The following is a 13,537-nucleotide window of genomic DNA, read 5'->3' as shown; positions in this document are numbered from 1 at the left end:
CATAATGGAGAGCAGTTTATTCAGTGTCCTCCTGTCCCACGCTGAGACAAACGTCTCCAACTCCCTAACAAACATGGATCAGTTTGTTGAGCCTACTACGCCCCCAACAAACCACAGCAGAGTGCGAACTGGTAGAAACACTCTAGGAACTACAACTAGGAACTTAATGCACACATGTAAAGACCTGAGCTTCCTCAGAAAGTCGAGTCTACTCAGATCCTTCACAAGGTGTCATCTGGTAGATGTGAGGTATCCTTTAAACAGGCTATTCCCCTTGTCTTAATAAAACAATCAACACTATTATTTTAAATTAAAGATGCTCACAGTGGATCTGGAGGGAGAAACCAAAGTGGTGGGACGGGGTTTCCTTCAGTTTGGGGAACTCATGTGTATCAGTCGTCACTTAAATGTCGAGATTAGTTCAATGTCGCCCACTCCAAGTCTGCAACCCTCTGAATTTCCTAATCACCAGTGAGCTCATGGTGTAAATAAACTAAGTAGTTGCTTTCGTATTTGCTGTGGTGTCTGCATGTTAAATGTGCTGTGAAATTCCACTGAGACGTTCAATTCGCTGGATTCAGATCTGTGTTTTTTGGTTTATTGTCTCAAATATTGAGTCAAGATTGAAGAACTGGCCGCGGGCTGCATGTCTGAGTGGTGCTCTGCCTCTTTGAGTGGGAACCAGGCTGTGAAATTACCAGGAATCTGCGGCCAAATGTTGGCAAATTGGCTGATGTTCTGGGCTGTGATGGCAGGAAGTCGGTCTCAGCTGGAGGCTGATTTTCTATTTATCACACACTTTTCTAATGAGCACCAACAACAAGATACGGACAGAGTGAATCAGCTCCCGCAACGCTAAAAGCATCTGGATGCACACCTCCAGATCTGCTGTTTTAAAAATTTTTTTCTGAAATTCATTTGATTATTTTTCATTGTTTTGCCTCTGGGATTGTGTCTGGATGTGAAGTACAGTGTGTTAGCGAGCAGCGAGGCAGACGTCAGGAAGCGAACATGTGCTGAAGTGTTTCTTTTTCCCCCAAGAGAGAAAAGAAAAACAATCAATTCTGGTTTTCTGTCTCTCAGCCGTCAAGACAAATAAAAAGTGATTGTGTATCTAGTGAAGTGGTACTTATTTCTCTGTGATGGTTCCCAGTCGACCAGGTCATAATAAATCTGTAAAATAAACTGAAACGAGGCAATATTTTAAAAAAAAGAGAGGGAGAGAGAGAGTTAATGTACATTTATACATCTAATTTTCTAGGCTGAAAAATCCTGTGAATTTTCAAAGTTGGAAACTTTCCATGTGACTTAACGTGAATTTATGGGAATTAACTGGAATAAACAGGGAATTATCAAAGCTGAAGGTTAGGAACATAAATATAGTTGGTTAAAAAATATAGTGGAAACAATATACTCAGTTTTGATGTGAGTCCAGCTGTGTATAATATGTTATTATGTTATTATCCCTTAATTAAATGAAACTCAATTAGGCCTTAAATTCACACAGATTCACAAAATTCCCTGACTAAAGTTTCCATGGAAAGTTTCCAGAAAATTACTGGACATTTTGTGCCCCTTTGCAACCCTCTTATTTACACATGTACTGATACTTAACAGGTTATAAACATGTGTTTTTACTGTGATTCAGATAAATTATCTATAGCATTCTATTAATACATGTGTAAATGAACATTTTAATAAACCTTTACTTCACGTGAGAATGAACTCAGGAAACACTGATACATTTTTCATGTCTAATTTCTAATTACTTAAATATTTAACTTAAAAATGATAAATGTAATCATTAATAAAGTGTTATGTTATAGAGATGCTTATGAACTAAAATGATAATAACTTGTAAAATAATGTCAGTTAATGAAGGAGTGATTTATAATTGATGAATAAAGTTTTTTGCCGTGTTTCCTATAAATTTCCTCACTTTTGACGTTTGATTTAGGCCTTTTTCTAGTAAGATATTTACTTATTCTACGTGAATCTGCGCTATTTATGCTGGAGTCGTCGCCGCTCTCCGGTGAAACGTCTCAATCCTCCAACAACGTGATGAAAAATCTGATCAAAAAGTGTGAATGGGCGACAAATAGAGAGAAAATGAATGAGTGAGGAAAATATTGAAAGAAGACAGAAAGGAAACAGAGGTAACAGGGTGAGAAAGGAGAGGGATGGAGATACTTGTGACGTTACGTTCTGGCTCACTGACATTCGTATTTACCGTTAACCTGAAAGCCTCATCTCCATTTTTCGCGTGTTCTCTTATTTCTCGCTTCGTTTCCTCCCTCTCTGCTCCTCCTTCTCCTCCGTCCTTCTTTCCTGATCTGCAGCAGCTGTCGCATTAATTCATTCCATCAGCTCCCTGTCTCCACCGGCGCTCCATCTATTTACTCAACACAGTCACATAATGAATGGAGCAATCACGGTGCAATCAAGTGCGAGAAGCCCCCGCGCGTTGTTTGACGTTGGTTTGTTCAGGGAGTTCAGAAAAGACGCCGATGTTGCTGCTGTCCATCCTCGTTCTGTAAATTCAGAGACTGACAGGCTGAAGAGGGACTTTTTAAATCTTAATATGACGCCGTAGAGAAGTCGATTAACAAACCGTTTAATAGACGGGTCACTCTGCCACGTTGAGCCGCTTGTTTAAGACATGAGTTATTTTACCACTTGTTGCAAAGTGAAGTGTGGAGAAAAAGAAACAAACTGCAGAAGACTTCGCACCTTGAGAGGTTAAGCCTTTAACGTCCTGCTGGGTGCCGTAGACTCCTTCACTAACAATGTGACGTTTTTTGAGGGGCGGGGCTTAACTGGAGGCAAGACATTGCAAACATTACAGCCTGTAAAGGCAGATTTTTTTGGCATAAATGGACGAGTAAAACACCATATTTTAGAGAATATACCGATGCACTGTTATTTTAAAAAGCTGACTAACTGATGGGACTATATTCAACGACCTCTAAACTCTCACTCACTGGGCGGACGATTTGAGTATATGAGAACATGAAGGAGGCAAATTCTGCGAGTGAATATTAAATGAGGCAGTGATAATACTCAACTATCAACTTTGCCGATAGCCTTGTATCGGAGGAGTCAAATTATCGTACTTTTTTGTAATTATTGATCGTACAGACGCTGATATTATCGATAATTATCGTACGTCTGTGAATAGCGCCGTGTTCAGTGTGGACGTGTTGCTTACTTTTTTTTTTTTAGTTGGTTATATGTTGGACCAAGTAGGAACCAGTGTGGGCAGAGAAAGCACTTAAACACATCATCACAAAACACACCAGCATCAGGAGACGACTCATGCCCTGAAAGACTCTCTGCAGAATAAAACTTCTCCACCACCACCACTAACGCAGGAACGATGTGTGTGTGGTTTTGCAAAGTAGTAAAGTTTGTCCTCCTCCACTTACTGAGTGCTCGTCTAAATCTTTTAGACATAATAAGCATAAAATTAAATGTCAACGTGTGTGACTCTTGCAGACGGCATCAGTGTCTGTCCAGATATCTACAATAAAATATGCATGAGTCTCAGAGTGTAGCCGAAGATGCAGACGCGAAATAACATTTTCTAAAATCTCCAAATAAAACGTCTGTGTCTGTGTGTTTCCAGCCCAGTGCCATTCAGACTGCCTGTCCTGTTCGGGGTCGACCGACCACTGTGAGAGCTGCCGGGACCCGAAGGCCTTACTCCATCTTGGCCGCTGTCTGTCCGTCTGTCCGGCGGGTTTCTACGCCGAGGGACGAGTGTGTGAAGGTACGACTGAGTTTTTTAAATATAGACAACAACCAGCTGCTGAAAGACCTGTAACTGTTCCTGCATACGCGACTGAAACTGTACGGGAATTCTCATAATTAGTAGTGAAAAGTCTGTCATTACTGCTGGATTTTTAGAAGAGTTTTGATTTTATTGTTTTAGCTTTGCAGGATCTGTTACATTTTAAGGAGCAAATTTACCTTCGGAATCTGATCCTGCAGGAATGAGACCATGTTTCAGGGATTCAAGGTTTTGTCATTTCAAAACATGAGGTTCATGAAAGGGAACGGAGTGGAAAAGAAATTACAAGGGAGTATTATATTATAACTTTGAGTATAAATATTCAGTTACTGCACATGGAAGATAGTTGGATAGTTTATGAGTCTAATACCTTCTGGAAAAAAACTTTTTAGGAGTTTGAACCTGAAAGATCAAATCTCAGGCCCCATTTAGAAGTGGGCTTGAATGCATTCGTCCACATTTAGCCCCTGACCATGATGCACATGCAACGACCCAATGTTCTTGGTTCAGATCTAACAGTAGGTAGAGATCCATTTAGCCCCTTTCATGAAATGCAGTGTGAAAGGGTTTCTGGCATTTCACCCCAGGTCAAATGATCCTGTGAGTGAACCGGGGTTTTAGCGGCTCACCTGCAGTGTACCTGCCTCCCTGTCCGGTTTTGGAGTTTGTCACTTGGCAGCCTGTCAGACTGTCATATTCACACGGGACTAGTTTTATCTGGGACCTCCGGTAATTTCTAATAATCACGGAGATCGTCGTTTTTTTTTTTTTTAACAAGGCATTTATGTTTTCTTGATTTTTTTTTTTCTTTTTATTGGGTGATGATAACTTACTCTCCTTTTAGGGTCAAATTGATCCAAACTGACCCTGAAATGAACCATTTTCATTTTATATGTTGATTACACACATTAAGCTGAGCAAAAAGGGTTTCATACAGAAAAAAATACCTTTAACGTTTTTAAGTTTAACCCACGACAAAACAACAGGGTTAAGATAAAGCTAGAGAAAGTCCACAATCCTGGTTAAAATGATTGAAACCAAAGGAAGTGAACAATACCTGCAGTGATCTGCTAGATGAAGAGCTGCAAACCTGCAATTCCTACAAGTTGTGTACAGCTTAAAATCCGATTTTGTCTGAAAAAATTTAGACCCACGACTACTCTCAGCAGAAAATCCAGCGACAATGCACTGTTTTCAGTGTGACAGTGGTATTACAGCAGCTGTTAAAAGTTTTTGTTAGTAGCTGTTAAAAGTTTTGGAACCACATCTAGCGTCTCTCAGCTAAACACTGTATTTTAAAACCAGACCTTTAGCCTGAGCTTCCTGAGGAAATCCTTTCAGCAGCACAGCAGCGAGCACGCATTAAAATTTAAGATTACAACAGCGGCTCCTTCTCACCTCAGAGCGTGCATGGCCCTGAATCCGACTTATTTCATTTCCCCCTCATCCCTTTTTTTATGTGTGTGGATATTTGTCAGTGTTGACTGTCACTTTTTATAAGGCTTGAAACTGGCCACCTTGACCGAGCGCTGACCCATAACCCGCTGTGAAATGTAAAGTTGCATTTTACTGCATTGGACTCCCACCCTCCGCAGTCCCCGTCCCATCGACCAGTTCCCTCCCGTGAGCCGAGATGTTTTACGGCCCACAGCCATTCGTAAAAGCTGTAAACACCTCAGCGCCATAAAGCTATCAGGCTCAGATAAAGGTATTAACTTTGGAGCCTAGCCTCTAATGCTAGCCTCTGGATTTAACGGCGTCTCCACACGTGTACTTTAGAGGCATAAAGGGGGTAAATAGATGCTGAATGTGTGGATTTACAGCTTGTCGTTGTAGTCGATGTTATAATGAAATTATTCAACCAGGAAAGTACCTCAATGAGATTAGAAAAATGTTTTTGAGCGGGGACTTCGAGCCAACTGAAAACAGAACACGTGATGGAGACATAACTGAACAACACAAATTTTAAATAATAAAATGGGTAAAAGATACTGTGTAATGCACAAGTATAAGGTTATATGGGGGCGTTTTATATCCCAAAGTAATAATAATAATAATACCAAAAAGGCTTCCTAGCCTCCAGCTAATAGTAGCTCCTCCTAGCTTCCTAGCCTTCTAATTAATAGTATATCTTCCTAGCTTCCCTAGCTTCCTAATTAATAGTAGCTCATCCAAGCCTCCCAGCTATTAGTAGCTCCCAGACTCCCAGTTGATAGGATCCTCTTAGCTTCCTAATCTCCAGATAATAGTAGCTCCTCCTAGCTTCCTAGCCACCCAGCTACAAGAAACTCTTCCTAGCATCCTATCCTTCCAGCTAATAGTAGCTCTTCCTAGCTTACTAGCCTCGTAATTAATAGAAGCACTACCTAGCTTCCTAGCGTACCAGCTAATAGTAGCTCCTCCTAGTTTCCCAATCTCCCATTAATATCAGCTCCTCCTAGCTTCCTAGCATCCCAACTAATAGTAACCCCCCCTAGCTCCCTAGCCACCGAGCTAGAAGTAACTCTTCCAAGCATCCTAGCCTTCCAGCTAATAGTAGCTCTTCCTAGCTTACTAGCCTCCTTATTAATAGTAGCACTACCTAGCTTCCTAGCATCCCAGCTAATAGTAGGTCCTCCAATCTTCCTAGCGTCCCAGCTAATAGTAGCTCTTCCCAGTTACCCAGTTTAAATGAACACCTGGCAGCTGCCAGCTGCTGGTATGAAGAGTTATTTCTTGGTTGTCTCTGTGTTGCCCTTAATTAACCTGGTCCCGGTTTTGTTGCTGTCCAACACAGGAGCAGACTAAACCCTGCAACCGTGAAGACTCTCTGGACTGAAGAGTGAATGAGTTTGTGATGTGACTGAATCTCTGACTCTCTCCTCCCCTGCAGCCTGCCAGTCATCCTGTTCCGCCTGTTCCAGCCGGTGGGACTGCCAGGCCTGTGGCCCCCAGCGGCCCCTGCTCAGCGCCGATAGCAGCCAGTGTCTGGCTTCCTGCCCTCCGGGTTCCTACCAGCACGACCACACACACTGTCGCCGTGAGTATTGACTCGGAAAACGGCTCAGATCAAACTAAACAGGACTGCGAAAACTCCAGCAAGATCTTTAGCGCTTTAGCATCTGTAGGCTAAAGTTAACGAGACTGGGTTCATCTTTTAACGACACAATATCTGACATTTTAGTCCAATAATTTATATTATTCTGTGAGAAAGTCTGATTTTAAGGTGCACACAAGTTCTAGGCGCTGCAGGTTTGCAGCTCTTCATCTAACAGATCACCGCGGCTCCTAGTTCTTGTTCACTTCCTTCTTTTACCAATCATTTTAGCTATGACTATTCTCTGGATTTATCTTAACCTTGCTGTTTTTGTCACGGGTCAAGTAGACCCACTTTAAACTAAAAAAAAAAAAAAAAAAGAAAATTTAATTTAAACAAAAAAATAAAAAAAACCATCAGTGTCAAGTAAAACTATTGTCGGTCTTCTGCTTTTTTTTTCATGAAAAACTAGCAACTTATCCACATTGAGCCGTGATCTGTGACAGGTAAAAAGCACCATTGCACTAAAAATTGATTGAAAATGGTTAATAATGGAGCTACTATTGACATATAAAATCTATTTATTGTATTTTTTCGGTTTCTGACACTAATAGATAATTAAACATGCCTCAGGTCAAATTGACCCAGGAACATCATGGCTGTTCGTTAGAAACGAGCATAACAATACAGTTGTGTAGGTTTTTATGATTCTACCTAAAGTGTAAGAAAGATATCTGGTCCTTTTGTAATGTCCCATTTATTGCAAACCATTGTTGTAGCTGATGAAAAGGTCACTTGGGTCCAAAGCTATTTAATAAAGAAGACATTTTGCGGATAAAAGGAGTCCTTTGGGAGACACAAATCCAAACACAATGAATGTGATAATGAGATATTTGACAAAAATAAATTGTACACCAGAAAATAGTTCAAACTGACTGAAACACCAAAAGTTACCATAGTTTTGTTTGGTAGACACATTCGTTTGATGAGTGACGACTATAAAACCTCTGTATCTGCTGTCACTAGTTCATAATAACCTTTTTTAATATAAATGTTTTCATCTAATGTGAAACTGCAGCCGTGGGAAAGTGTTCTGCATTCACATCCACACGTCTGTTTGGCAGAGATTACATCAGCTAGAGTCTCCAGAGACAGTTCATAATGATGAATATAAATCCATATTTACATCAGTGGGCTTTTGTGGTACTTCACTCTGAGATACATATTTATTTGGATGACGATCGTTTGATTTCTTGAGCCTATAGTTTGCGTATGTGCTGATTTATATTCTGTATCAATCATAGATGTTTTTTTATTTATTGTATACATATAAAGACATACAAACAGATATATACAAAAAAGGACACTACTACTCCGAATTATAATAAGTAAAACTGAAAAACAAGAGAAAGTAAACCGCAACTTCCTGGATTTTCTATTTATATGTAGAAAACAAGGAATTGTTAAACAAGCTAGAGTATGGTTTAGTCACTTGGCGGTCTCTCCATCTGAGCTGGGTTTAGGTCCAGTGATTGTGGAGGCCTTCACTCTCCTTCTCTGTCATATGGTTCTTACTGAACCTGTTTAAGGCATTGGCTGTTCGTTATGTATGGACGAACCCATCGTGACGTCACCCATTGGATTCTGAACCTTGAAAATGAAGCCCAAAGTGGGCGGAGCTTGTGGTTGCCATGTTGGATAAACTTTACTCCACCCACACTTGGATACTCCAAATATGGGCACGGGGAACGTGTTGGGGCGGAGCTAAAGCAGCTTAAGTACGAACAGTATGAACAGCAGTTTTTATGCACTTCCTCACGGGCTTCATTGCTCAGACCTGGAGGTTGCCGCTTGGTTTGAGGTCATTGTCCTGATAAATTATGGTTCAGCCAAACTCAAACCAGATGTGATGATTTAAGTAAACCTCCCCCACGCTTCACTGTGGGACCCACACATCTAGAAACCATCCACCCACCTTCTCTGTGTCATACGACATGAAAGCAAAGATCTCATCAGACCAAAGTCCAGATTTCCTCTGGTCTAACGTCTATCCATCTCTTCTTCTCCTTCTTTTTTCTCAATAATGGCCTTTTTGCAACAGTTCAGCCTTTAATCTGAGCTCATACTAACTCTAATGAAGTTTTTCAGAGAGAGGTTTCATCTTCAGAGCCACTTTCATCCAAACGTTTGATGGTTTCTACGACTGCCCTCGAGGAAACATCAAAGTTCTTGAATTTTTGGAGGCATTGACTGGCCTCCACGTCTTAAAGTAACGACAGACCGCCATTTCCCTTGAGCTGTGGCCATAATATGGATTTGAACAGGAGTTAAATTAGCAAATAAATCCACTCTCGACACATCCATTAACAGAAAACCATTTCAGGTGATGATCTCATGAAGTTGACTGATCAAAACAAATCAAACAAATCAAAACATCTTTATTATCCCCAAGTGGGCAATTATCTGTGCAGCCAGTGGTTAAATAAGACAGTCACTCATACAGGGCACGACACACAAGACTACCAGTTCAGTAATGCAATCACTGTCGAGGTGAAAGAGTTGGTTTTACACCCAGACAGAAGAAGTTGCTTAGCCTTTGCTAGGGCTCTAGACTTGTTAAGGTCTGATATATAATCAAGAGAAGTCCCTGTAATCTTTGTGCACATTTTGTAATAATGCCCTGGATCGCGTTGCCCAGGAACAGTAAAACAATCCAGCAGATTAAAGAAAACAGTTCAATAAAACATGAGTAAAACATTCTCATAAAAGGACAATCCATGTTAAAACTGGAGGCAGAGCTAAATCAGAAATATGAAACGTGTCCTGGTTCCAGATATGTTCCTGTGTAGTTCTAAAATAACTGAAAACTACTAGACTTCTATTTTAACATCTCATATCCTCCTCCACCTCTCCTTCTTCGTATTTATGGATCTAAATTTCCTCCTGTAACCATTTTGCTGAATCCTTTCAGAGCAAACGAGGCCGTGTTGTTGGGGTGCATCACATCCTTTCAGGTCCTTCTGTTGAACTCTGCATGACTTCCTTCCAGTGGGTTCATGACCAGAATAACTTTGAGTGGATGTTCTGACTGAATATTTCACAACGTTTTCTTTCTCTCTGGGGTCCAAAGATAATTTCTTCATCACTGTAGATTTGCAGGGAGGAAAAAAACCCAATGACAATCATTGTCTGGAAGGAACATGAGCACTGAATGTGCTGTCATATTGTTCAGATATGAGTTCTTTTCCTTGAATGCTCGTTGACCTGAAGATGCTCCGAGGCTCAGTCCTCCACTCCACTGCTGCTGCTGCTGCACGGGTATTTGGGAAAGTTAACTTTTTCTGCCTTCTACGACAAAAACTATTTTTTTTGTTTTGTTTTGTTTTGTTTTTTTTTTCACAATTAACGTCTTCAATGCAGTGACTGATACATGGTGAATTTAAGGCACAAAGAACGACTGATACTGAACATTAAAAGATCGATATCGGATACGGGGGCCAAAAATAAAAAATACTCGATCGGGACATCCCTACCAGGGTTGTGCAAAATTCCCAATTCGGAATTTCAACTGAATTCATTTGAAGAATTTGAATTGAATTGGCTCCACCCCCACAGGATGTTGAACTGGAATTACAGGAAGTGGAATAAAATTCATGGAAATCCAGAGAAATTCCTTCCAGCCAAGTAACATGAAGAATTTGTCACATTTAACAAAGGTTTTGGCTTAAAAACACTTCACAAACACTAAGAATTTGTAATTTTCTTTTTGTTTGAAAATGTACAAATGACACAAAATTGAAACTAGCTCCCACCATCAACAGGGATGTTTTCAAACTAATGTCCTGAAATGACTTGGCAACATAATTTTATTGCTAATTGCTCTAATATCTAATATCTATCTAATATCCAATAATAATATTGGATAATATCTAATATCCAATCACCACCAGAGTCCCATCATCCTACTGTTGATTTTACTGTTGGTAGTTTTGAGCAGGTCTGAAGCTGTTTAAGTGATTCATGGAAAACAAATATTGATGTATGGGGATTTTATGGCTTTTCTTTCTTTCTTTCTTTCTTTCTTTCTTTCTTTCTTTCTTTCTTTCTTTCTTTCTTTCTTTCTTATTTATTTATTTTTTTGCCAAAAAGGTTTCCAGATGGTGCACAATTTTGTAACACTACATAAAAAAATACTAATGCAATCAAATCAGTTTTACTGCTAATCTTTGACATATTCAAGACTCTAGTTACATCAAATTATTTTCGTTATGTGTGTACATTTTGGCCACAAAGTTGTCCAGAGGGTAGTAAATTTGAGGAGGGCATGAGGGTTAATTGTTGCTGTAATTAAAATATAATATGAACATGAAGTTCATAGTAATAGTAACTGAGAATGTTTCTTCCTGATCCCTACGGTGCAGAAAAGTAAACTTAAATGACTGACTCTTATCATCAGGATGAACGTTCTCCGTACACTAACCACAGGAGACGTAAACCAGTCACAGACACCGTCTAAAACCTCCATCCCGCCTCCTTCTTTTACAGCTCCCACAGAGACTTACTGGCGGTTAACAGCGAAGATGTGTGAGACGGCCGGTAACTCAGAGGTCTCACAGATTTGGGACCAATAAAGAAAAGTGTGGCTCGCTGAGATAAAACCCCGGGGGCGCGCTAATGTACTCAGTTTAGCCGAGCGCCTCCATCCAGTGGAGGAGACCTGCTGTGACTCCAGAGAGCCACCGCGGTGTGATTACAGTCCGACTCCATTTCACACCTAAATGAGAACTGTCACGAGGATTCAGCCCGAAGATCAGTAAGAAGAGCCAGCGTCGGTTTATCCCGCCTCCAGAAAACACGAAAGATAGATAGATAGATAGATAGATAGATAGATAGATAGATAGATAGATAGATAGATAGATAGATAGATAGATAGATAGATAGATAGATAGATAGATAGATTCAAGCACTTGTGACACTAAAACAAGCAACAATTCAAGACCTGTTCTCACCAGACAATAAAATAAAAAGTAAACTCAGCCCAAACGAACACCAGTCCTCTCTGTTCATGGTTCTGAAACGACTGTACACAGCGCTCCACTGTCTTAAGACAGCAGTTGTTATGTACATTATTTTTATTGCATCCTAATTAGTGTGGTGAGACTGTGTTGTAATTTTAACCTGATCACTCCTGCCATTAAAATAAAACAATAAACCCACGTCAAGCAAACAACACTCCACACTGTTCATGGTTCTGAAGCAACAGTACGGATGGGTCTGAACAAAAATGGTGCCATTTTTTTTTAAAAGTATTTCGTGACGTACAAGCTGAACAGAATATTAATTTAAATAATATAAATACAACTAAGACACAAATGAACTAATATAAAACCTAATGAACGAGTGGCAGGCATCAGAGACGCCACAGCAGTGACACAACTCAAGAAAAACAACATGAACATCACAAGGTGTTGACCTGGCCTCTGATTTCACTAGATCCCAAACTGATCCAGTATCCGTGAGAGTCTCTGCCAGCTCGCCGTCAACAGATCGTTCTTTTCAGCCTCCGTCTTTAATGAGAGCAAACCCTCTGGTATTTTCGCACCCACCCACACACAGTTCGTTTCCTCCTGGGGCTGGAGCAGCAGAGGCTCCACTGGGTTAAAGCCGTTGGATTTGGCCTCGGTGAACCTCAGCGAAGACTGAGGGAAGACTGAGGTGGAGGAGATGGGAGCTGACAGCAGTAATAAGAGTGTGAGCTTTTTGGAAGCTGCTGGAGGCTTTAACTGAGGACCGGAGCGTTTGTTGGCAGAGGACCAGGACCACCCAGGACCGGCCTCCCTGGAGGTTTATTCAACACCTCTGTCCTGGGACCGGCTGCTCCTCTGTGTGTTCACAGTTGGCTGGTAAATAATTATTCAGCCACCTCTGTTCTGTGAAGCAGATTTATCCTTCACTCCTCCCTGGGTTCTTTCCTCTAACGTCTCTGTGAGACACAAACAGTTGAACTTAGTGTGGAATATACTTGGTCACATAACTTTTTTTTAACACATTCATCGTGTTCATGCTCAGACTACAAACTAACTCCCAGATGACTCCTTTTATCTGGAAAACCTCTTCTTTATCACACTGTTTTGGACCTAAATTGGCTTTTCATCAGCTACAACAATGACATGTAATAAATGAGGCATTTTAAAAGGAGCAGATAGCGTCTCACTCGTCCCTCGGTAGGTAGACTCATAAAAACCTACAGTTTATTTTACAGCTGCACTTAAAGTTTGGAGTCTATTTAGGATAAAGTCAGAGAACGTTCTGGGTCGTGCTGAAAATAGATTCATGAAAGGAACCAAATTTGGATCCGTTTCATGCTACTTTCAGTTTTGCTACTTGACATCAACCAGTTTCCCTCCTCTTTAAAGTTTTTCGTTGGCCTTAACAGACGTTTATCACAGAATCTGAGATGCTTTAAAACTGATGCCGCTGTCTGACATGGAATACAACTAAGATTAAATTACACCTCATCCTGCAAAAAAGAATATGTCTGTGAACTGCATTAGACAATTATGAGAAACATCTTCTTAAAGCAGTCTTCTTCTACAGTTTACAGGGTTCGTCTCCTGTGTTCTGTGTTTCTCTCTGACTGAGAAAAGCTCTGGACTCTTTCTAGATTCAGTTTCATTCATCCTCACCACCAGGAGCTCTATATTCATAGAACCCAAGTAACTTGATGTATT

General features: G+C 40.5%; 1 protein-coding gene across 3 annotated transcripts in view; it reads left to right on the top strand.

Annotated features, from left to right (window-relative positions):
- fras1 (Fraser extracellular matrix complex subunit 1) overlaps positions 1-13,537 on the top strand; it is a 216,084-nt gene that overhangs the window by 92,668 nt on the left and 109,879 nt on the right. For all 3 annotated transcript variants that reach the window (XM_047592667.1, XM_047592666.1, XM_047592665.1), the window contains exons 12-13: positions 3,626-3,769; positions 6,663-6,809. In XM_047592667.1, the coding sequence (XP_047448623.1) occupies positions 3,626-3,769; positions 6,663-6,809 (291 nt within the window). The remainder of the gene's footprint in view (positions 1-3,625; positions 3,770-6,662; positions 6,810-13,537) is intronic.

The sequence above is a fragment of the Mugil cephalus genome, chromosome 8 (genome assembly GCF_022458985.1).
Source record: "Mugil cephalus isolate CIBA_MC_2020 chromosome 8, CIBA_Mcephalus_1.1, whole genome shotgun sequence".
Taxonomy (NCBI): Eukaryota; Metazoa; Chordata; class Actinopteri; order Mugiliformes; family Mugilidae; genus Mugil; species Mugil cephalus.
The sequence above is the reverse complement of the archived record's forward strand: the minus strand, read 5'-3'. Positions and strand labels throughout refer to the sequence as shown.